Source organism: Sus scrofa, chromosome 18 (assembly GCF_000003025.6).
Source record: "Sus scrofa isolate TJ Tabasco breed Duroc chromosome 18, Sscrofa11.1, whole genome shotgun sequence".
Lineage (NCBI taxonomy): Eukaryota > Metazoa > Chordata > Mammalia > Artiodactyla > Suidae > Sus > Sus scrofa.
In genome coordinates this window covers 49,123,225-49,148,075 of record NC_010460.4, presented here as the reverse complement: position 1 = coordinate 49,148,075, position 24,851 = coordinate 49,123,225, and the positions used below count along the sequence as shown (strand labels likewise).

The following is a 24,851-nucleotide window of genomic DNA, read 5'->3' as shown; positions in this document are numbered from 1 at the left end:
GTGGCCACCCAGGAGGTGACTGTGGGACTAAGAAACACTGCCCAGGGTGGGGGGCACAGGGAGAAACCATGGGGCAGGAGCAGAGGGGCAGTGCAAGCTCCTCTCTAGAGGAGGATGCAGAAAGGCTCAGCATCTGGGGTGAGGCACCGGGAGCGGGATAAAGGATGACAACCCGACGGCTAAGGCGCCCGGAAAGGGCACCGGGAGGCGAGGAGGGTCCCCCGCCTTGCGCCTCCAGAGGGACCTGACCCGTTGTTTTGGTTTTGGGGTTTTTTTTTTTTCAAATTTCTTGTCTTTTTAGGGCTGCACCCGCGGCATATGGAAGTTTCCAGGAGAGGGGTCGAATTGGAGTGACAGCTGCCGGCCTTCACCACAGCCACACCAGATCCAAGCCAAATCCATGACCTACACCAGAGCTCACAGCAATGCCAGACTTTGACCCATGAAGTGAGGCCAGGGATCAAACCCACATCGTCATGGATACTAGTCAGGTTCTTGACCTACTGAACCACAATAGGAATTACTTAGAAATGCTGTAATGACCAAGCACATTTGGGATTTTAAAACCATAGTGCAAGGCAAATTTTTGGTACGTTATCACACACATCAGCTGAAATCTACCTTCATTTCTGAGAGACCACCCAACACCACATATGATATAGCCTTTTTGGCCATGCCCACAGCATGCAGAAGCTACCAGGCCAGGGATTTAGCTCAAGCCAAAGCAGTGACAATGCCAAATCTTTGCCCACTGTGCCACAAGAGAACTCCAAGCTATTAGTATTTTTGTTTAACAGATGTCTTAAAAAGTGCCAGAACTGTGGAGCGGCAGCTGTGGACGCCCATGTGCCTGTCAGCAAGCCCAGAGCCTGGTCCGAGGCCACTGGCCTGTGGGGCCAGAATCACAGAAGCAGCAAGACCCCTGTTGGCAGCACAAGGGAATAACTTCTATGTGCCGAGATTCGAGAACAGTCCATCAGAGGAGTTCCCGTTGTGGCTCAGTGGTAATGAACCCGAAGAGCATCCATGAGGATGCGGATTTGATCCCTGGCCTCACTCTGTGGGTTAAGGATGGGTGTAGGTCGCAGACATGACTCAGATCCCAAGTTGCAGCTGCAGCTCCGATTCCACCCCTAGCCTGGGAACCTCCATATGCCACAGGGGAGGCCCTAAGAAGACAAAAAAAAAAAAAAAAAAAAAAAAGAGCATCCATCAGATACATACATTGAAAAAGACAAAGTCTCCTCCAAACTCAAAGCAGGCAAACAAAAGGTGGCATCCACCACGGTCAGGAAACCGTCGGCTCTCATGGGGACACGTCCCAGCCGGCCTGCGGGGTGGATGAGGTGTCGGCACAAGGATGCCAACATTTCGTATGTTTTGAGCTTCACTCCGCTGAGAGCAGGGCTCTCGTCTCTGCAGACGGCTCACTGTGCCGTCATGAGCAAGCGCGGCCGGCGGACCTCCACCAGCCCCGCACCGATGTTCACTTTGAAATAGATTTTGAGGCGGTCAGCTTTCCTGTTCTCATTTTCTAAATCTGAGGTGGCGGTGAGGGAGCCATAATTTGCTAACCCATAGCCATCATGCGGCGTCACATTCATCAGCAGGAGTCCCTGGCACACATCGGCGTGCAAAGTACACACACGTGTGGCCAGGCGTGCTTGTTCCTACACGTACTTCCCCACATGTGTACCTACGTGTAAGAACACCACAGATACACACATCAAGTGCTTGCTCGCCGGGTTCTGCAAAATTCAAAGTGATCAGAGACGTCTATACATGTCACACACACTCACATGCAGTCCCTGCTTTCACTCCTATTGTAAACATGCGCATTGGAAGTTTACAAAATGTCAAACGAATCCTAAGCTGGGTACATGAAGGAAAGGGAGGCCTGAGAGAAGCATTTTACAATTTGCCAAGCTTTGAAGAAGGACAATTTTGTTTAAAAAAAAAAATGGAGTTCCCGTCGTGGCGCAGTGGTTAACGAATCCGACTGGGAACCATGAGGTTGCGGGTTCGGTCCTTGCCCTTGCTCAGTGGGTTAACGATCCGGTGTTGCCGTGAGCTGTGGTGTAGGTTGCAGACCCGGCTCGGATCCCGCGTTGCTGTGGCTCTGGCGTAGGCCGGTGGCTACAGCTCTGATTCGACCCCTAGCCTGGGAACCTCCATATGCCGCGGGAGCGGCCCAAGAAATAGCAACAACAACAAAAAAGACAAAAAAAAAAAAAAAAAAAAACACAAAAAGAAGAAGAAAAAGAAAAAAAGACACAGTCCTGGAGCGTCCCTGTACCAAAGTGGATTAAGAACCCAACTGCAGTAGCTCGGATTCCTCACCCGGCCCAGTGAGTTAAAGGATCCGGCACTGTTGCAGCTGAGGCTTGGATTCTATCCCTGTCCCAGGAACTCCCATACGCCGAGAATGCAGCCTTGAAAATAAGAAATACACACAGACGTAAATAAAGCATGGCTTCCAAGTCACCTCTGACTCCCTTTCTCTCTCCAACCCCCGACCCCACAAGACACACTCCTGATGCCTCTTCCTCCTTCTGGCAAAATTCACCCATTTTTGCCCTTTGAAGCCAACTCCAAGAGGTCCCAAGAGCACTAACCAAACCCCCCGTGCTCAGGGCAGGCCTCCCTCCTGCCGGCTCAGCGAGCTGGGGGTCAGAGCCTCTCCCTCGGGATGCGGTCCCCCCGTCACAGGCAGGTCTCCAGAAACACCGCTCCTTCTCCCCAGAACTAGCAGACGCAGGACGTACAAAAGCCTTTCTCTTTCAGTAAACATAATCATTGAAGCCTGAAGTCCCCAAATGTTCCCTAAATCCCACCTGTAAAACCGTCACCTGGTGAGGATATTCTGGAACTACTTGTGGACGACGTTGTGGCCGTAGGACACACCACTGAACTGTCCACTGCAAACTGCTTCCCTTGAGGTCCTACGAGTTTTACCTCAATTAAAACAAATCTATCACAGGAGTTCCCGCGTTAGGGCTCAGCGGGTCACGGACTGAGGATGCAGGGTGCTGGTCTGATCCCCGGCCTTGCTCAGTGCGTTAAGGATCCAGCATTGCCATGAGCTGTGGTATAGGTACAGCGCGGCCAGGATCTGGTGTGGCTATGGCTGTGGTGTAGACCGGCAGCTGCAGCTCTGATTCAGCCTCTAGCCTGGGAACCTCCATATGCTGTGGGTGCAGCCTTAAAAAAAAAAAAAAAGAAAAAAAATCTATTATGGTTTAAGTTAGAAGCTGAGCTATATCAGAAACATACATATATGTGTATACATACATATATATACGTATTTTTTTTTTTTTTTTTTTTTGCCGCACCCAAGGCCAGGGATCAAACCCACGCCATAGGAATGACTCGAGCCACAGCAGTGACAATATCGGATCCTTAACCCGCCGAGCCATGAGGGAACTCCAGAAACATAAATGATTTTAATGAAACCTGTCCTCCTGGTATTTCCCCATTTATTTTAAAAATATCATCGAGGCTACTTAGCCTTTAATATACTTCCGAGAGAATACTTTAAGTCGTAAACTTCCTGATTTTCTCTCTTTCTCAATCTTTGAGGATTGAGACTAAATGGCTCCTTTATTCAGACTCTGACCACGGGTTTTGTTTTCAGAAGCGCTTTCCCTCTGAGGTTCTAAAAGGTTCCACCCCAATTAGAATGTCGCATATGTGTGGGCGGGTCCCCACACCAACCAGCAGGGCTCCCACACCAGCTGGGGGTCCTACAGCTCGACCCAGTTCTCACACTTCTACCCGGGGGAGCGTCAGACCCCACAGGCTAAGCACGCAGTCCCACAAGACTGCCTTCCCTTCGGGCGACACTCACAAGTCCAGGCTGTCACCTGTGTCCTCAGGTGCCTTCAATTTGCTAGAGCGGCTCACAGAACCCAGGGAAACTTTTTACTCACTAGATCACCAGTTTTTCGTTTTTTTGTTTTTAACCTTTTTAGGGCCCCACCTGTGGCATACGGAAGTTCCCAGGCTAGGGGTCGAATCGGAGCTGCAGCTGCCAGCCTACACCACAGCCACAGCAACCCAGGATCCAAGCTGCATCTGCGATTTACACCGTAGCTCAGGGCAACACCAGATCCTTAATCCACTGAGCGAGGCCAGGGATTGAACCCACGTCCTCATAGATACTAGTCAGGTACGTTACCACTCAGCCATGATGGGAACTCCAGATCACCGGGTTATTATGACAGAATATCACTCAGGAACAGCCAGAGGGAAGAGCTGTACAGGCCAGGGTGTGGGGCAGGGCGTGGAACTTCCACGCCCTCTCCAGAAGCACCATTCTCCCGAATCTCCAAGTACCGACCCGAGAGCCCCGAACGCTGTCCTTCTGGACTTTTCTGGGGGCTTCATTAACCAATCCTTCATAGGCAGGACTGCTTAAATCACTGGCCACTGCCCATGATTCAACCTCCAGTCCTTCTCCCCACCTGGAGGTCAGGGGGTTCCAACCCTCTAATTACCTGGTTGGTTCCTATGGCCACCCTCCCCCGCCCTTTCCAAAAGTCACCTTACTGGCTCTCCTCCCTGGAGAAATTACAAAGGTTCTAGAAACTCTGCTAGAAATGAGAAAGAAAACCAAATGGGTATTTCTTAATATGAATCATAATATCACAGGCTCGCGCCAGTCTGAGGATGCTGTTCCCGCATCCGTGTGTTCCCAGGGCACAATGCAGGCTGAGTCAGAGATGCGCTGAGCGCACAGACCATTCGTGGGGCAGCCACTCCAGGCCTCCCGCTTGAGGGTCCCAAGCAGGGGGGACCTGTGGGTCTCTCCTCCTGGAACTCATGGTACTGCCTCATCAGGACGTCCCACAGGAGCCTTGTCATGCATCCCCTGGCTGGTGCCAGCGTCCTCCAAGCTCCCACGGCTGCCCTGCCACCTCCTGCTGCCTGCCCCCACTCCTTCAAGCCACCACCTCCTCTTTTAGTTACAACACCTGCCAGGAGAATTCAACAGCACGGGAACTCATGGATTAACTACTCAAGTAAATACTTAAATACCTCTCAGAGTTCCTGCAGGGGCACAGTGGGTTAAGAATCTGACTGCAGGAGTTCCCGTCGTGGCGCAGTGGTTGACGAATCTGACTAGGAACCATGAGGTTGCGGGTTCGATCCCTGGCCTTGCTCAGCAGGTTAAGGATCCGGTGTTGCCGTGAGCTGTGGTGTAGGTTGCAGACCCGGCTCGGATCTGTGTTTCTGTGGCTCTGGTGTAGGCTGGCAGCTACAGCTCCGATTAGACCCCTAGCCTGGGAACCTCCATATGCCGCGGGAGCGGCCCAAGAAATGGCAAAAAGACAAAAAAATAAAGAATCTGACTGCAGCAGCTCGGGTTGCTGCAGAGGGGTGGGTTTGATCCCTCGCCCCAGACCTTCCATATGCCTCGGGTATAGACAAAGAAATAAAAAACGAGAATAAATAAATAAATAAACATTCCTCATTTTTCTGGCGACGGTGCTGTAATTTAAGAAAAGCCCTGGGCACAGGCCTGGGCAATGGGAGCCCACACCGGGCGAGGGCAGGCTATCCTAGGCTCAGATCCCCCCATCACTAATAACCTAGAGGACACATACCCTTGTTTACTGCAGGGGTGAAGGGTGAGTGGGAGGTGTCTGTCACAGGGGATCCCTGGCACTGAAGTCTAGGGGCTTACGCTAAGCGCCACAGGACCTGAAGGACAGAGAACGGACGTGTACTCCCCAAGGGGAGGGCAAGAGCTGCCGGCGGAGGGGATAACACAGAGCTATCCGAGACCAACTCTCCCTCCTTGGTCAAACCTGAGACAGGGCCCCAGGAGCATCTTCTCCACAACCTTGGCTTTCCACATCTGTCCTAGGCGGATCCAGCCTGGGATTCTGCGAGGTTGGACCCTCTGCCTGCTCTGATCAAGCTCTTCACCCCCACTCTCTGGATGGCTAAGACCTCCGCCTGGCTTCAGCAAGATCCTGTTAGGACAGTTTAGCAAGAATCTCCCTCCTCTGGATATTCCTCTGAGTAACTTTTAATTCCCCGCCCCATCACTGCTCTTTGGCTGTCTTTGCTGCATAGGAGTGGAGCTCAGCTCTTTCTCCTGCTGCACTAGCACCAAATAAAATCTGTCTCTACCATCTTCATCTGGTGTCCTACTCTGTTTCTCCCTGGCACTTGTCTGCCGGTGGTCTGAGAAATAACCTGACACATCTGGGTTCGTGATGACGAGGCCAATACCAAGCTCAAGACGATACAAGCTCAGTTTGATGTAATAAGCCACACCGAGGAATTTTACGCAGCGGTATACTAACTGCATGCTAACTGGAAGAAGACAGAAGACAACTGCGATCACAATGTTACCAGCAAAAAAATCAGGAACAGTCAAGCCCCAAATCCACTCTACCAAGGTCAGTTGGTTGCACAACCTCCATCTCCCAGAAATCCACCTACCTCTTCCCAGCGTTTCTGAAACTATTTTTTGGCCAGAGCTATTCCCCCGACACCTACACTGACTGCTGCTCTACACAGAGAAGCCAGGTCAACGTATGAAAATGGAAATCTGAGCCGGGCCTCCCTGTCTCAAGCCTTGTTAATGACCTTGCATTGCTTGGGGATGTCACACCACCACCTGTGGTTACAGAGAACAGCTATGGCTGGGCCTCGGCTCACCCCTCCACCTCCCTGTAGACCCCTCGTCTCCAGCCTGTCCTGGGCCACATGGCCAGTACCTGCTATTTCTCCACCTCAAACGTGCCCCTCCATTCACCAAGTTAACTCTTACTTAACCCTACTCATCTTCAACCACCAGACCTTCTCACCAGGTACACAACCAATGCGAACTGGCAGAGTGCCACTGCCCTGTCCTGAGGTTTCCCCACCAGGGGATCACCAGGTCCATCCCTGCTTCACCGGCTGCACTTCTGGGAGGGCAGGGCTGGGTCCCTGGGCTCGCACCAGCCTAGCAGAGCGCCACAGAACAGATGAGTTCAATAGACAGATGCAGACCACACCGAGAGGTCTACTCCATGTCAAACGTTCCTTTCTTTTATACTTTACGTTTTCATGAGAGAAAATTCCAAACACACACAAAGCAGGCAGAACTGTCTGATGAACCTCCTTGTGGACATCACCAGCTTCAGCTACTGTCCACTCACAGCCAATAAAGAGTTGCAACCACACCCATGCCACTTCCCCCAAGGGGGTTTAAACGCAACTTTTAATGTTGAGATCATGGTAGATCTACGTGCAGTTGGAAGGAATTACACAGAGACCCCCTGTACTCTTTTTCCAGTTTCCCTCAACCGTAGTACTTTACAGAACTAGACCGGGATGGTGACAGTGATACACTTAAGGTACAGAGAGCATTTCCAACCCACGAGGACCCCTCGCGTGGCCCTTTACAGCCACCTGCACCGCCCCTCCACCTTTCCCTGCTCCTAACTCCGAGAAAACACTCATCCCCTCTCCATGTCTACAATTCTGCCATGTAAAGGATATTATACGAATGAACCATACACGATGTGAACTCTGGGGAATGGCTTTGCTCTGGACAGTCGCTCAGGTTGCTGCACTACTGTTACATCAATATTCCACCCCCTTCACTGCTGAGCTGTGGTCCACGGTGTGCCTGGACCCCGATCTCTGTATTCACCTGCTGAAGGTGACCCACGTTGTTTTGCGTTTGGGGCTATATTAAGAATAAAGCTGCTACAAACATCTGTGTACATGTTTTTGTGTGAGTGTAAGTCTGCGTCTTTGGAATAAAAACCCAGGCACGCAATCGCTGGGTCATGTGGTGGTAGCATGTTCCGTTTTTTTAAGAAACTGCCAAACTCTTTCCCATAAAGGCAGCACCACTGTACATTCCCCCTAGCCATCACGGAGAGTTTCAGTTTCTCTACATCCTCACCAGCATTTGGCATGGTCACCCTTTTTATTTTTAACCTTTCTGATAGGGGTGTAGTCACATCTCACTATGGTTTTAATCCAAATTTCGCTGACGGCCAGTGATCATCTGCCACCAATACAGGGTCTTCAGGGAAATGTCTCTTCGGGTATTTTGCCCATTTTCTAACTGAATTGTCTGTTTCTTTACGGCTGGGTAGTTAAGAGTGCAAATATTTTCTCCCAGTCTCTCGTTCGTCTTTTTTTTTTTTAACTTACCAATTTTTTCTTTAACGGATTGTGTTCTGGGTGCTAATCTAAGAACCCGTGCCTCCTCTGGACCCCAAAGATGTTCTCTTTTTTTCGTAAGAGTTTTACGTTTTACAGTTAGGTTTGTGATCCACCAGAAGCTAATTTCTACAGAAGATGTGAAACATCAGTTTGCCTGTGGATGCCCACTTGCTGAAGCACCACTGGTTGAAAGCCTCTTTCCTTCACTGACTGCTTTTGTACCTTTCTATTTTATCTTTTATTTTTGTGTCTCTTTAGGGCCACACGTGCAGCATATGGAGGTTCCCAAGTTAGGGGTCGAATTGGAGCTGCAGCTGCCCACCTACACCACAGCCACAGCCATGTGGGATCCAAGCGGTGTCTGCGAGCTACACCACAGCTCACGGCAACGCTGGAGCCTTAACCCACTGAACGAGGTCAGGGATTGAATCTACATCCTCATGGATGATAGTCAGGTTCATTACCACTGAGCCACAGTGAGAACTCCCTCAATACATTTTTTTAATTTCCCATCAAATTTCCTCTTGGATTCATGGATTTGCAAGTTGGTTGTTTCATTTCCAGGTGTTTGGAGATGTTCCTGTTACCTTCGTGTTACTGATTTTTCCAGTTTGACGCCATATGGTTGGAGAATACACTCTACCTGGGTGTCGATTCTTTTTCGTCCACTGAGGACTGTTACATGGCCCAGAATGTGGTCCTCTCAGGCCACCGGTCCTGAGGACCATGGCCAGGCTGCCATCTTTCCTCCACCTGCCAATCTTCTCACTTTTGTCATATATTTGCTGGCCAGGGTACTCAGCTGGACTTAGCAGGAAAAATAAGGAAAAGTATGTCTACTCTATCTTCTAGGAAGCCAAAGCCACTTTTCCTGCATAATTTAAAATCAAGACCTTCATTTTCATACAGGCAGGTATCCAGTTCTTACACACGTGTAGGTACCCAGTTCTAAGTGATACAGAACCAGGCAGTACGTTAGGTGCCTCAAAGATGCTACAATTCGAAACGCACAGCGGTCACGGAGGTGTTCTTGCCTACATCTGTAAATGAGGAAATAGGCAGAGCATGCCAAGTACACACGTCACACTTACTCCTTGATTAGCCTTAAACCCAGGACGGCTGAGACGTTCCATGTGCCTTTTCAGTACTGACATCACATCAGCACCGGTTTACACGAGGAACGGGAAAAAGCAGCCCTGTCCAATCTGACAATATCTGAAAAGGTTGGGTGGTCCAGTGTTCTAGCTTCTTTCAGCTTCAAGCAATGCTACAAGGAGCTGAGAAGTACTGATACACGGCTACTGAGAGCACCACGACCCCCACCCCCCGCCCCTGCCCCGCAAGGCCTGACAGCGCTGAGTGAACAGAGGCACTGCCTGCAGGAAGCCAGGCTGAGATTCAGCAGTGTTGCACAGCCCCCGAAGGCCGCACAGCCCCGTGCCTGCACCTTCCCCCACCAGAGCCATCCTGGCCTTTGAGGTTTCTGAGAAGTGATGCAGGTGGAAACGCTTCTGCACCAACCAGAGCACGCCCCGAGCAGAGAGAAGGAGGTGGGTTTCTTACCGTGAGCTCCTTTGTACAGACTGCTGGCGCTGCCCATCTGGGGCCCGGATGGGCTGAACGGAGGATAACGCGGGCTTGTAGTCACTGGGCAAGAAAGCAGAGTGAGGAGCTGTTTCGGTCCCCGCCACCCCAACCCTGCCTCCCAAGCAGGACTGCACACAGAGAGCCCTGCTTCGTTCTTACCATACGGTGTTTCTGGAGACACAGGGAACGCGGGTGTGGGAGAGACGGACTCACTGCCACTGCTGGTGGGAGAGAAGATCCTGCCGTCGACCGCATCCAGGTCTGGGGGATACGCGGTGACCACCGTCTGAAATCGGCATGGGTGGGGGTGAGGGGAAGGCCGCCTCCGCACAGAGGGGGATCCCCGGAACCAGCCCTCATCTGAGAGTGGGCACAGGAGGCGGCCACGGAGAACTGGAAGACGCTTCGGTGACAGTAAAGGCGGAGGGAAGGGAAGTGTCGTGTGGTCCACTGGTCACCACATTACACAGCTCGTGGGCAGAGCTGGCAGAGCGTTTGTGCAGCAGAGGGAACGTGAGCATTCAGTGAAGGGCAGCGGAAGCATCTTCCCCTGCAGCGTGTTCACGGCTACGTAAAAGGCACCGTGAAATTAAACACACAGGTGTAGAAAAACAAAAGGCTGGAAGGACCTATCCCAGACATCGACACGGGCTCTGCGTGCGTGAAGACTGCAAGTGACTTTCCTTTCTCGTCTGTCTTGGGTTCCAACTTTTCCGCCTTGAGAGTAGATTGGAAAGCGTTCATGGTTTGGGGGTTTGCCAAGCTGGCTTACTTCATTTCGGATTAAAAGCGTAATTAAACGCCTCCCAGAAGATGCTCTATTGGTCTCCCCGGGGGTTACACATCCACGCTGACCCGGTTATCTTCCTGCATCCCTCCCAGGGGCTCCGAGCCCTTGGCGGTGACCTTGAGGAAGTGTGTGTTTGCCCTTTGCTGCTGCCGTCCACCCACGAGGCTCTGCGACCCCCATCCTCAGAACCCACCTATCCCCCTTCTCAGGTCAGAGCACAGAGGCTCACGTGGCCCAAGTGAGAGAGGTGCACACCCGCCCAGCTCCCTCGGGAGCCAGGGGGTTCCAGCCAGGCCGGCTGATGGCACCCCAGCCCCCAACCATACCACCTGCCTTCAGGGAGGCTGGGGTGGGGACCGGCTCAGGCCAGGCTATGGGTGGCAGTATGCATACCTCCTTGGCGTTGGCTGGAGAGAGAAAAGGTGCCAGGCTTGGAGGCTGCTCCCCGCCGGTGGGTTTCCCCCAGCCGCACTTGGAGAAGGCCGGCTGCCCCCCAGCATCGTTGTCATACTGCCCAAGGCTCAGCTTCCGGAATCTTCCGCCCAGCGGCTCGTCACCTGTTAGGAGAGTCACATGGGCTGCAGGCGCCTTCAACTCAGAGGGAAGTCCAGGCCCTCAGTTAAAACCTCACAGGAGTTCCCGGTGTGGCTCAACGGAAACAATCCGACTCGTACCCATGAGGATGCAGGTGCAATCCCAGGCTTTGCTCAGTGGGTTGGGGATCCCGTGTTGCCGTGAGCTGTGGTGTAGGTTGCAGACGCAGCTTGGACTGGACCCCTAGCCTGGGAACTTCCATGTGCCGTGGGTGCAGCTCTAAAAAGAAAACAAAAACAAAAAACCCCAAACCCAAAAAACAAACAAACAAACAAACAAACCTGATTCTAGAACCTCTCAGAGGCACTCTATTTTATTCTTTCGAGTTCAAGAATATTTTCATCACCCAAGAGGAAACCCCAGCACCCACTAAGCTGTCTCTCCCCATCCCCAACCCCCGGCCCCCGGCAACACCACCCTGCTTTCCGTCTCTATGGATTTGCCTGTTCTGGACGCTTCATGTGCACAGGCTCACGCAGTCCCAGGCCGTTGGCGTGTGGCTTCCTTCACGCAGCCCGGGCCCTTTCCCGGTACTGTGGGAACTGACCCGTGTCCACCTCCAGCACTTGCGTCTGGTGGAGCTGAGGGTGGGATCAGGATTCCCTGGGCCTAGAACACTGCCTGGCGCACAGCAGGTGCTCAGGAAGCACGAGGCGCAGAGAAGGGCCAGGACCCCGGATCCAGCCTTCCTCCCCCTAGGTGAGTGAGCAAGAAAGATTCTTGCTGGTCGTTCACGTCAAAGAGCCCAGGGCGGCCCCGATGGCCGCAGGCACTGGGGCTCCACTGTCTGAGGCCTCTGCACACACAAGCCATCTCCCCTTCTCGAAGCAGCTGTGGTCATCTTTGGGGTCAGAGTGCTTGCATTTTGTTTAATGACCAGAAGGAGATAACAACACTTAGACCAGAGACACAGAAATCTTTTCTTTTTTTTTTTTTTGTCTTTTTAGAGCTGCACCCAAGGCATAAAGGGGTTCCCAGGCTAGAGGTGGAATCAGAGCTATAGCCACTGGCCTACATCACAGCCACAGCAACACCAGATCCAAACGTCATCTGCGACCTACACCACAGCCCACAGCAACGCCAGATCCTTAACCTACTGAGCAGGGCCAGGGATTGAACCTGCGTCCTCATGGTTCATTGCTGTTGAGCACCGACGGGCACTCCCAGAAATCTTCTTTTCTTGAGTCACAAACGGGCGTATATATCCATTTGCCTACTCAGTCACTTTCTATACCTGTCGTCGGCATTTTAAGAAAAACTTCATCCCCTCTTTTTTTCCACGGTGAATCACTATTTGCTTATTTGCTCAAGCCCAGGAGATCTGTGCAGTAGTACCGGAATTGTTAACCTGTACAGTATTATTATTATTTTTTGGTCCCCCTGCAGCATATGGAGTTCCCAGGCCAGGGATGAGATCCCAGCCACAGTTTCAACCTAGGCCACAGCTTGCTGCAATGCCGGATCCTTAACCCACTCTGCCAGACCGGGGATAGAACCTGCATTCCCAGCGCCCCCCAGACGCCATCAACCCCATTGCGCCCCCGTGGGAACTCCAACTGTACACTTCTATTTCCAAGGGTCAAAGACACTGTATTTCATTGTTGGTCGACACAGGTTGCTCAGGGGAGTCTCGGGGGCTGCTGCACAAGGACATGCAACCCAGGGGTGTCCTCAGACTCATGCAAGGAAGCAGCCCTGAAAACCAGCAGCTCCTGAGAACCAGCCCCCTTCTTCTGGAACTGGCTTCTGGGCAAGACCGAGCAGCAGGACAGCACCCATGGTGGCTGGGGGCAAGGACCGGGCGGGGTGTGCCCTACAGCCACTGGGCACACAGGGACCTTGTGCGCCAGAGCTGTGTGCGCCTGCCCAGGTCAGGGCCAGAGAGCTCTGAAGGGCTCCACCTGCAGAGGCTCGGGGCCAAGCAAGGGCTCTGGGCGTGACAGCTTGAGTCTTAACCACGAGAGACTCTGGAGTTTGAGAAGAATGCTTAATTCAAGCACCGACAATCAACATTCACGGTCCCAACCAACTCAGACTCAGGTTAAGGGGGGTGGCGGAGTGATCCGGGGAATCTCACGGCTGGTGGTTTGGGAAACCTGCTACAGGCTTTAAGGATGGCAATCTTTCTTTCTTTGGTCTCTTGTCTTTTTAGGGCTGCACCCACGGCACGTGGAGGTTCCCAGGCTAGGGGTGTAATCAGCTACAGCCGCCGGCCTACACCACAGCCACAGCAACGCCAGATCTGAGCCACGTCTGCGACTTACACCACCGCTCACGGCAACGCCAGATCCTTAACCCACTGAGCGACCCCAGGAATCAAACCCACAACGCCATGGCTCCTGGTCGGATTTGTTTCTGCTGCACCACAGCGGGAACTCCAGGATGGTAACGTTTCTATCGATGACACCCTCTGAAAGTTCAGACACGATAAGGATTCCCCTGCACTTCAGATTTAAGCTCTGCAATCCTACAACCCTGAGGCTCACAATGACACCGCATTTAAAGGTGGGTTTACATCACCAGCGCCTGCGGCCCACACGGAACAGCCCTGCTCCAAGTGAGCCCATGGCTCGGGTCACGCTGTCACGCAAGCGCCCCACCCTCTGCAGGCACATTCAGAAGCTGTGTGTAATTCAGAAGCTGCCCCTTGAAGGGAAGCTACATCAACAGCAGGGACACTCGGCGACTCCTTTGAGGGCCCCACCTCCCAGCCCTCCAGCTTCCCAAGGGTCCCTTCCTGGACAGAGGCCAGCCTGGCACCGCTCTTTGTGTCACGCAGGAGGACATTTGCTCAAAGCCATATGGCTGGTGACCCAGCGAGCGAGCTGTAAACTCGACCTCCACGTGGCCACCCCTCCCAGAACCCGTCCACCCGCACGTCCCTGCACAAGCCTGGCTCCCAGAGGGTCAGTCTGGGAGCAGCAGTTCCTTTATAGGATGCTGCTGGCCGGTCCGCTCTGCGAACCTGCTCTTCCCACCAGCACGTGGCAACCAGATGACTCAGGCCCCTCACAGGGTCAGAGCCCTGCTGGGAGAAGGGCCGGGCAGTGGATGCAAATTTACACTGGCCACGAGAAAAAAATGAGGTGGTGCGGGGAAGTTGGGGGTGCTACGGACAGAGCAGGAGAGCCAGTCTTTTAAAAGCCAGAAACCCTTCGGCTGCTCTGCACCTGAACACACCGAACTCCCGACCATGCAAACGAACAGCGCACAGGAGCACGGTCGCAGGTGACTCAGAGCACACTTGTGTTTTCCTTGCACGGCGCCATGGCAGACGCAGACTTGTCTGGGGGACTGTAGGACCCTATTTAAAGACGAACCTCTGCACCATCCAGGTGGGGTCACAGCACCCACTCCACCTGCTGAAATAAAGCTTGGACCCTCGAGGAGGTGGTGGCACAGGGAGTCACTGCCCAGACCCCAGGCACGTGGCTCCCAGCTGGCCTCCCAGCAGGTGCACTTCTCCTGCCTCACAGCAGTGGGTCAGCCTCCAGGTGATGGGGACCCAGGCCCAGGCCGAAGCACAAACAGGAAATAGTGATTCTTGGCGTTCTCATGGTGGCTCGGTGGTAACAAACCCAACTAGTATCCATGAGGACATGGGTTCGATCCCTGGCCTCGCTCAGTGGGTTAAGGATCTGGCGTGGCCATGAGCTGCCGTGTAGGTCGCATACGTGCCTCGGATTCAGTGTGGCTGTGGCTGTGGTGGAGGCCTCAGCTGTCGCTCTGATTCCACTCTTAGCCCGGGAACTTCCATAATGCAGTGGGTGTGGCTGTAAAAATATATAAAAATAAAAAGTAAAATAGGAGTGCCCATCGTGGCTCAGTGGTTAACGAATCCAACTAGGAACCATTAGGTTGCGCGTTCGATCCCTGGCCTTGCTCAGTGGTTGAGGATCCGTCACTGCCATTAGCTCTGGTGTAGGTTGCAGACTTGGCTCAGATCCCGAGTTGCTGTGGCTCTGGTGTAGGCCAGTGGCTACAGCTCCGATTAGACCCCTAGCCTGGGACTCTCCATATGCCGCAAGAACGGCCCTGGAAAAGGCAAAAAGACGAAAATAAAATAAAGTAATTCTGACCCCCCACCCCCACCCAGCCACAAACCAGGCCAACTCAGTCTACCTTCTGGAGGCAGGAACTGCATACGGGCACTTTGGGCCCCTGCGTTTTGTCCAGTTTCCAGGGAGCACCGAGCAGCAGTGACGGACTCCCGCTCTGGACAGGAGGTGGGGACCCACGACCTTTTAGAACATGGCCTGCGTCTTCTATCTGGGTCGCTGCAAGGGAAAGCACCCTTAGGCTGTTTATTTATCTTTATACGATCATATAAGAACGAAGCCTGCGTCATACAGGCCTGCGCAGTGGGTTCTGGAAACTCCCCTGCATTCCTAGGAGCAAGAGCCATCGCCAAAGATCCACTTGGGTAGGTTGTGTCCAGAGCTGGTTGGAGGCCTCCCGATTCCAGCGCATTCAAATGACCACGTGCATCCTCTACACGAAGAGTGGAAAAGGGGAAAAGGCAGAATGGCAACGAGAAGCCCAACACTCTTCCCAGCTTAAATGTTCCCAGGATGATGTAAGAAGCTTCCCCCACCGCAACCCCCCTGAACTGAAATACGAATTGATTCACCAGCATGGTATATTCTTGAAGAGCAGGGTGACACTGTTAGAAATTCCTAGTCTGGGAGTTCCCGTCGTGGCTCAGCAGTTAACAAATCTGGCTAGCAACCATGAGGACGCAGGTTCAATCCCTGGCCTCACTCAGTGGGTTAAGGATCCGGCGTTGCTATGAGCTGGGGCGTAGGTCGCAGATGCAGCTTGGATCTGGTGTTGCTGTGGCTCTGGCGTAGGCCGGCAGCTACAGCTCCGACTGAACCCCTGGCCTGGGAACCTCCATATGCTGCAGGTACGGCCCCAAAAAGACAAAAAAAAGAAAGAAAGAAAGAAATTCCTAGTCTGCAGGTAGAGTGATGAAGATGCTGGTGGGAGCAGCCTCCGCCTCTGGGGCGCCCTCTCTCAGCCTTAAACTACAACACAGATGTGCCTGCAGAGCCATTCGCTGAGAAAAAAGAGGCTCCACTTCCATGTATGGGAAACGCCCAGAAGAGGCAAATCCCTAGAGAGAGAAAGCAGATTAGGGGCTGCCGGGGCCTCAGGGGAGTGGAACAGGGTGACTGCCAGTGGGCACAGGTCTCCTTTTGAAATGACAACAAATCAGGTAGCGGTGATGGTGGCATAACATTGGGAAGGTATTTAATGCCATTTAATTGCGTACTTCGAAATGGTTAAAATAGTAAATTTTACTTAAGGTGCATTTTCTCACAATAAAAAAGATCGAGGTGGGAGGCTGTGGTTTTTATTCCCGAGGGTGACCTGCCCAAGGGTTTTCATCTGGAGATGCACATTATTCTATCGCGAATTGCTTAACTGCTTTCTTTCTATGGCTGCACCCGCAGCGTATGGAAATTTCCTGGGCCAGGGGTCGAATTGGAGCTGCAGCTGCCAGCCTACACCGCAGTTGCACCAACAGTGGATCCAAGCCACATCTTCGACCTACACTGCAGCCTGCAACAACACCAGATCCTTAACCCACTGAGCGAGGCCAGGGATGGAACCCACATGCTCACGTACACTATGTCAGGTCCCTAACCCACTGAGCCACAGTGGGAACTCCAACTGCTTTCTCTTCATGTATCCTTTACTGAGAGTGCTAGGGTATTATGGAGATCTTCTAAAAATATGTGTTTAGGTAGCTTACGTCAGCTATGACTTCGATTTCAGGATACTGAGATGGTATCGGAAAATAGCTGTTTTGCAAACAGGACCGTGGGCCTGAGAGGGAGGAGAAGCACTGCTGCAGGCCAGCCCAGGCGGCCCAGAGCAGGCCGGAGAGGCCTCCAGGGCCAGATGGCACCTCCCGCGTCCACACCCCCTAGGCCTTTCAGGGATGTCCAGAGAGACACCGAACTGGCCAGTCTGTGAAATGAGGGTCGCTGGAGCACAAGGAAGTGGTTCACCAACTCTCAGATTTAAAACGCGCTTTGATGCCACAAAAGTGAGTAGTCGCAACAACAGCTTCCAACGGTGACCTTGTATTTCTCATCTTGCAGTCTCTTCCAGATTCAATGGGCACAGAACAGCCTGTGGCGCAGCAAGCTGACTCTGCCACTAAATGTGCACGTGTGGGGGTGGGGGTCCAGTCCACCACTCTTCACTGTCCTAAAACGTCCGTGTCAGGGGGCAAGAGGGAGGCGTGGCCAGCCCTGACCTCTGGGCAGGAAACTCACTTTACTTTTTTATGATTTTTAGTAGCAAGCAGCTACTCTTTAGATCTTTCTTTTTTTTGGCCACGCCCACCACACGTGGACATTCCCAGGCCACCAGGGATAGAACAGGCGCCACAGCAACAACCTGAGCCACAGCAGTGACCTGCCAGATCCTTAGCCCGTGGTGCCACTAGGGCGCTCCGGGCACCTCGTTTCTGACCTCTCATGCAATGACTGGAGCTCCCTGGGGGAAAAGTCCACCTTTGCCTGTGGCAGCACATGGAGAGCAGAGTCCTTCATGGCAACGTGACCAGGGGCCCTGGGCCCAGGCTCACGGGCCCTCACCCCACCATCTCCTTTATCCTGGGTCCCTCCTGGGCCTGGGCAGGAGGAAGTCCCCCCACCCCCCGTAACTGTTAGCTCCTCCTGCTTCCCAGGCGACTGGGGGACGGGGGTCGGGAATGACGTCAGAGCAAGGGACACACACAGTGCAAATTATCCCGGGAGAGGGGGACCCTCTGGGCACACAGGGAAGGGACGGCGGCCAAGAAGCACCTCAGAGAATGCGACCCCGAGCTGACCCCTGACCACCCAGAGCGTCCCTGACCCCTAGAGGCCACGGAATGAGAGGCCAGGCCTCCTGGGCTCCTGTGTGTCCTGAGGGCCTGGGAGTCGGACTGGACAGCACTGGACACAGCCTAAAACCACACACTCTGGGCTCGGGTTCAAAACAACATCCAGCGTTGTCATGGTGACACGGATGGGATCCTGCACGCCTCCGCAGACCCAAGGATGCTCACACCTGGCTCAGTGGGGACAGGCCTGGCTGGGCAGCTGAGAGGAACGGGGGTTTCCGTGGACGGTGGAACAGCAGGTGCGACGTTCGCGTTGCATTAGCTGGGTTCGAAGGAGGCAGCCGCCCCTCCCAGCACGTGTGGTTGGGACCAGGGGCTCGGGAGGAAGGAGGCGGGAGAGAGGGACGTGGTGGGGGTGGGGGGTGGCCAGGCAGACATCGGCACAGGAGCCCGGGACTTGACAAACTCCAAGGGTGCAGCTACGCAGGTACAAAGCAGATCAATTAACAACTTATTTAGGCTTTAAACGTTAACTCCCTTTTTTGTAGTGTTAAAAATACAGCATTACATTCACATTCTTGGCCATTTATAAGTGCGCAGTTTAGTGATATTAAGCATATAATCAGATGGTTCTGCCACCGATCTCTGTAACTTTTTCATCTCAAAATACTGGATAGAACTTGTCTCTTAACCGAAGCGGTATGGACACGTTGCCTTAAGCTCTACTCCGCGCTAGAGCTTTTAAAACCACACGAATGAACCCATGCCCAGACGGCATTAGATTTGTGGGCATAACAGCCACCATCTAAAGAAAGGCCACCTGCACTGTTTGAAACCCACCGAAAGAGAACCAAGCTGTAGCTCCAAGGACCTGGCACGTCACGTCTCCCAGTGGAGACCAGTGGCTATTATCCTTCACCCTCTTGTTCCCAAGCTCGCCCGCGGCCCCCAAGGACAAGGACACTGAGCTGCCAGTGACGCCTGCTCTGCCACGGCTCCTGCAGGGACACCAGGTCCGCCTGCCCCCTGGACATAGAAGCATCCCCCCTCCCCGTCTGCAAAGGGTCATTTTTGTCTTGGAAGGGCCATGAGGAGAGGCCCGAGGGTGGAGAGAAGAGACCCGAGCCCTCGCTCTTTGCTCAATGCGTCCCCAGACCACACGGTCCGCGGTGGCTCCTGCTCCTGGGCCGGGACCCTCTTCCCGGAAATGCCTAAGAACGAACACAGGATGGCCACGCAGGAAGAGCCCCCAGGCCGGGTCGGAGCCTGGTCTCACGCCCTCCCTGACCTCGAGCTTCCTCTCTGTGAACAGACGTCACCCTCCATCGCATTCGACTGGGGGGGACCAGAGCGCCTCCGGGAGGGCGATCCTGGAAGAGCCTTCTTGGTTCGGTGATGCCCAGTTCATCGGGAAGCACACGGCTGTGCCCCAGAGCCCCAGAGGCTGCGGTACGTGGTAGGGGCATATGGCAGGCTGGGGACCTGCTGCTGTGGGTGACCCCGGGGCCAGCCTGAGATGGCTTTCCTCACCCATCAGAGTCTGCATCCTCGGGGAAACGGAGGGACCCCGAGGGCGAATATTCCATTCCGTGACGCACCCCACTGGCCCCTTCCTCCCTCTCCCTGCCCACCTGGATTCCTTGGCCTTGGCCTTGAACACCCCTGCACTTCGGGCGCACCTGGGCCCCGCCTCTCCCCCAGGTCTGCACAGCCCGTGCCAACCTTCCTCCTGGCAAGCCCTTGCTTTCCACCCTTCCACCCCCATGCGATGCTCTCAGCTGTCCTACGCTGGCCCCATGAGCTCATGCCCTTGCCCCCCCACGCTCAGGGGTCCTATGCTCACCATGTGGACCCACAGCTGAAGCTGCGAGTTCTCACACTGGACCCCTCTGGTTGGGGCATAACACAGAATTGAAATTGATGGGCTTTCCACTACCCGTCACTAAATACTTGGCATCACTCTGGATTCCCTTCAGCAGGAATCAGCTCTGATGCAAGGACTCAGGCAGGGCATGTCTGTCTGCACAGTGTCCTAGCGTCCTCTGCAAGCAGAACACGGGGCCCGCCAGGGTCCTACCGCTCAGGGTCAGGGATGGATGTGCCGCGAACAAAAGATTTTGACCACGGGAAGCAAGGAGCCCATGAGGTGTAAGGAAAACAGAGCTGGCTTTCTGCCATCCGTGGAATCATACACTCCACAGACTGAGTCATTTCTCTTGTTACTCGGGTATTATCAGGTGAGATCTCCCCCCACTTAAAGGATGTGATCCAAGAAACCCATCTTCAAGCAGGGCTGCAGAGGTGTCAGATGGGAGCAGGGGAGCCCCAGGGGCACGGAGCACCTGCAGGGAGTGAAACACCCCCACATCTCACCCCACTTCACAAGGTCTCTCAAAAGCTTCCTGAGATCCCCTTCTCTGTGGGGCCTCTCTTTTGTCCCCTGGGTGGGGACTGACTCCTCACACTGTTCAAGATAAACCTCACTCAGGACCCTGTGCCAATTCAGCAGAGCCACAAGGGTCCCTGGAGAATCTGCATTTCCTTCCAGCCCCTCTACGTACAAGCCTTACCAGGTGCCAGGAAACAAAATGAATAAGTCGCTGGCACTACCCTCCAGGGGTTTTCTGTCTGGTGGCAAAATCTGAATTTAGTGGTGTAAGGGCACAGCCAAGGGAAGCAGCATGAGACAGACGGAGGCTCTGTTTATATAGTCTGGTGGCGTGGACGTCAGGGATGATGCTGTGCTTACAAGAGTGCAGGTGCCGAGGGTCAGTACTTACCATCACTCTACCCTCCCAGCGTCGTCATCACCACCCTCACCACCCTCACCACCAGCGTCACCACCACCACCATCACCTCCGTTGTCATCACTGTCGTCCTCACCACCCTCACCACCAGCGTCATCACCCATCATCGCCATCACCACCATCATCACAACCATTGTTACCACCACCACTGTCATCACCATCGTCCCCATCACCACCATCACCATCACCTCCGTTGTCATCACTGTCGTCCTCACCACTGTCACCACCAGCGTCACCACCACCACCACCACCGCCATCACCCGTCATTACCATCATCGCCATCACCACCAACCATTGTTACCACCACCACCACTGTCTGTCATCACCACCGTCCTCACCAGCATCACCACCACCACCATCACCACCAGTGTCATCACCTTCACCACCACAACCACTGTCATCACCACCATCCCCATCACCACCAACTATCACCACCAGCGTCACCACCACCACTGTCATCACCACCAGTGTCATCACCCTCACCACCACGACCACCACTGTCGTCACCACCGTCCCCATCACCACCACCCATCACCAGCACCGTCATCACCACCACCAGCACCAGCACCCTCCTCACCATTATTATAACTGTGTTGATATAAAGGAGACTTTCTCAGAAAACGCTCAGCCTCCACATATAAATTTCATCTCAGAAACACCCAGACCCAAGGTGGCCACGCGGCTGCCCGCAGAGCCGATACAGCGTGACGTGTGCGGAACACGCAGCAGCCCTAGAAGGAGCTCCGCGTGTTCCCAACTCCCTACCACCAGGCGGTCTTTCGCATAGTCAGGACATGATGTGCAAAGACTGAAGGACTTTGCTCACTTAAGGATGCTGAGGCCTCTGCGGCAAACATTTATCTACAGCCAGAAGGAAGACACTGTGCAGCTGTTGACAGCTGGGGGCAAGATACAAGGCAGGCCAAGGAGGGTCTCATGGAGCAGATACAGCGTCTTGGAACTTCCCAGCCTATTTCCCATTTGAGAGCAAAACTCGAGGCGGCTCTGGTCAGATACTGCCCCACATGAACAGGGCTGAGCCTCAGGCACACGGAAGCAGGACGATGCATCTGTGGGGTGAGAGCCACCGTCCTGGGCACGTCTGGAGCCTTGCACTCTCCAGCCCCTCCCGACCCAGCATGGCAGGACCAAGAGCCACACGTGCCCCAGCTCAGCTCGGCAGCCCTGCTCTTGCCCATCCAGGGGACAGACGTGTGCTGGGGACCTGGAACATTTTCAAAGCCCAGGTTTCCAGCATCCCCAAACCTTCTGGGATGTTCCACAACTCAGAATCAGTGGGTTAGCTCTACACCTTTATGACTTTCCTGGCCACTTGGTGCTTTTTTTTTTTTTCCCCCCTGTTGCTGGCTGACCTAGCTTTTTGCAACAGAGAGATGTAAATACTGACATTTAAATTTTTTTCTTCTTTTTTGTCTTTTTTAGGGCCACACCTGCGGCATATGGAGGTTCCCAGGCTAGGGGTCCAATCGGAGCTGTAGCTGCCGGCCTACACCACAGCCACAGCAACATGGGATCCAAGCCACGTTGCAACCTACCCCATAGCTCACGGCAACGCTTAAGGATCCTTAACCCACTGAACGAGGCCAGGGATCGAACCGGCAACCTCATGGTTCCTAGTCGGATTCGTTAACCACTGAGCCACGACGGGAACTCCTGACATTTAAATTTTAAAATCAAACGGGTTCCCGTGTCCTCTATACATGCCAAGGAGGGAAGGAAGTTGTCTTCGCCCTCCATTCCAGGGGCTGAGAGCTACCGACTTGCACACGCCTCTGATGGCCTTTCTATCAAGACAACACGTCCCAGAACGAGGGCCAGAAGTCTGCGCGCGGCCTGTTGCAAGACTTGTCCACACCTTCACATCAAACGTGGTGCTGGTCTCAAGGCGCTGCCCTTCCCCGCTGGGCACTTTCCTGGAACAGGAGCTCATCCCGCCCTCGCGAGCCAGGCTCCAAGGACAAGGCCAGTGCCTACGCTGTGAGCCGCGCCTCTGGAGTTCCTCGCTGCTCAGGCTTCCTAACTTCAGGATGATCTCTGGCGATCAGCCTCCACTCAGCCTACATCAATCGAGTTCTAAAACTATAGGGGGAAAATAAAAACCAACGAACGCCCAAGACTCCTATCAAAAAAGAATGGACTGATAAACACTCTAATTGAATTGGCATAATTAAGAACCAAACATGCATTAAATTTTACAGGTCTGTTGAAGCATTCAAGTCCTACAATTTCAAAAACATCATTATGTAGCATAGGTCGCAGCTGCAGCTCGGGCTCAATCCCTGGCCTGGGAACATCCATGTGCTAGGAGTGCAGCCACTAAAAAAAAATTTTTTAATGTAATTATTTTTTATAAGAAAAGGAACGAGAAAATATCTAAAATAAAATTAACATTCCAGGACTTCCTGTTGTGGCTCAGTGGCAACAAACTTAACTAGTATTCATGAGGATGCAGGTTTGATCCCCAGCCTCGCTCAGAGCTCAGTGGGTGAAGGATCCCGAGGTGCTGTGAGCTGCAGAACAGGTCACAGATGCTCAGCTTGCATCTGGTGTGGCTGTGACGTAGGCCAGCAGCTGCAGCTCCGAGTGAACCCCTGGCCTGGGAACTTCCATATACTGCAGGTTCGGCCCCACCCCACATCCCCCCAAAAAATAAAATAAAATAGACAAAAATTCCAGTAATTACAGTGATGAGTTTCTCAAGTAACTTAAGCCAACTAAAGCGTGGAGGAGGGGAAGGGCTCCAGGCTCTGGGTTTCATTGCTGTAAGAGGAGCAGTCCCTGCGGATGGAGTTCCATCCCCTGGAAAACGAATGAACTAATTAAAGAGGCCGCCAGAGGGTAACCAGAGCCTCAGAGTCCTTTTTCTCCAATACGCTCAGATGCCTCCAACCTCCTCCAAATTTCGAAGGAAGTTTTCATCCAAGGGAAAAGGATTTCTGGTTTTAATTTTTCCAAATATTTGAAGTAGGTTCGGTGAAGTAAGAGAGAGGATGCAGGCAGTCTTTTTCCCCAGCTGAAACCTTTTTTAAACTCAGAAGCCTCTGAACGAATCTGAGTCTCTACACCCACATCCTGCCACTTGGACTCAGCACCACTGAGGTGCTGCTGTTACTACTGCTGCTGTCCTACGGCTACATGACAGCCTGGGAGTTCCTGTCATGGAGCAGCAGAAACAAATCCGACTAGGAAACATGAGGTTGTGGGTTCGATCCCTGGCCTTGCTCAGTGGGTTAAGGATCTGGCATTGCCATGAGCTACAGTGTAAGCTGCAGACTCAGCTCAGAGCTGATATTGCTATGGCTGTGGTGTAGGCCAGCAGATGTAGTTCTGATTGGACCCCTAGCCTGGGAACCTCCCCACGAAGTGGGTGTGGCCCTAAAAAGCAAAAAAAAAAAAAAAAAAAAACCCACAGTACATCCTGGTCCTCCACTCTCAGGAGATGCTTCCAGGATCCTAGGTACTCGGGGGAGCTGGGATGTCACACCATCGGCTCCCTTATGACCCAGGTATTTGACTAGCACTTCCTGAGCCCCTCCATCAGCCCGGCACGGCACAGGATTTCTTTTAACGGATGGAGTGAACAGAAATTCAGAGATTACATCCTTAACCCCAAATCCCAGTCAGTCCACGCAAGGCTCAGCCACACCAAGGTCTGCAAAGCTCAGGTTCCCTGGCCACCTGGCCCTGGGCGGCCTGAAATCCACCCCATCTGACCGCGAAGCGGGCAGGGCCTCTGGGTGCAGCAACAGGGGCCAATTCCTGTGAACGACCTGGGTGACCCTGGAACCTCAACTGCAAGACAGATCGGCCCCTGCAGCCCAGGGGCCGGAGGGGATGAAAGGGCTCTGAGAACAATGTCCAGAGCAAGAAGAGCCCTCCCCCATCAGGAGTCCCGTCCTGCAGACACCCGGTCCTCAGGGCCAGACTCCCATGGAGGAGCAGGAGGCACAGGAGGAGGAGGAGGAGGAGCAGGAGGAGGGGGGGAGGGGACCCCAGGTGCTTCCTTCTTCACCCTCCTGTGTTCGCTCTAAGA

The 24,851-nt window shown here is 53.5% G+C and overlaps 1 protein-coding gene across 10 annotated transcripts in view; it reads right to left on the bottom strand.

The window, feature by feature from the left end:
* The window catches only part of TNS3 (tensin 3), a 231,497-nt gene that overhangs the window by 44,359 nt on the left and 162,287 nt on the right, over positions 1-24,851 (bottom strand). For all 10 annotated transcript variants that reach the window (XM_021079356.1, XM_021079358.1, XM_021079357.1 and 7 more), the window contains 3 exons: positions 10,949-11,112; positions 9,925-10,051; positions 9,742-9,825 (listed from right to left, as the gene is read on the bottom strand). In XM_021079356.1, coding sequence (XP_020935015.1) covers positions 9,742-9,825; positions 9,925-10,051; positions 10,949-11,112 — 375 coding nt within the window. The remainder of the gene's footprint in view (positions 1-9,741; positions 9,826-9,924; positions 10,052-10,948; positions 11,113-24,851) is intronic.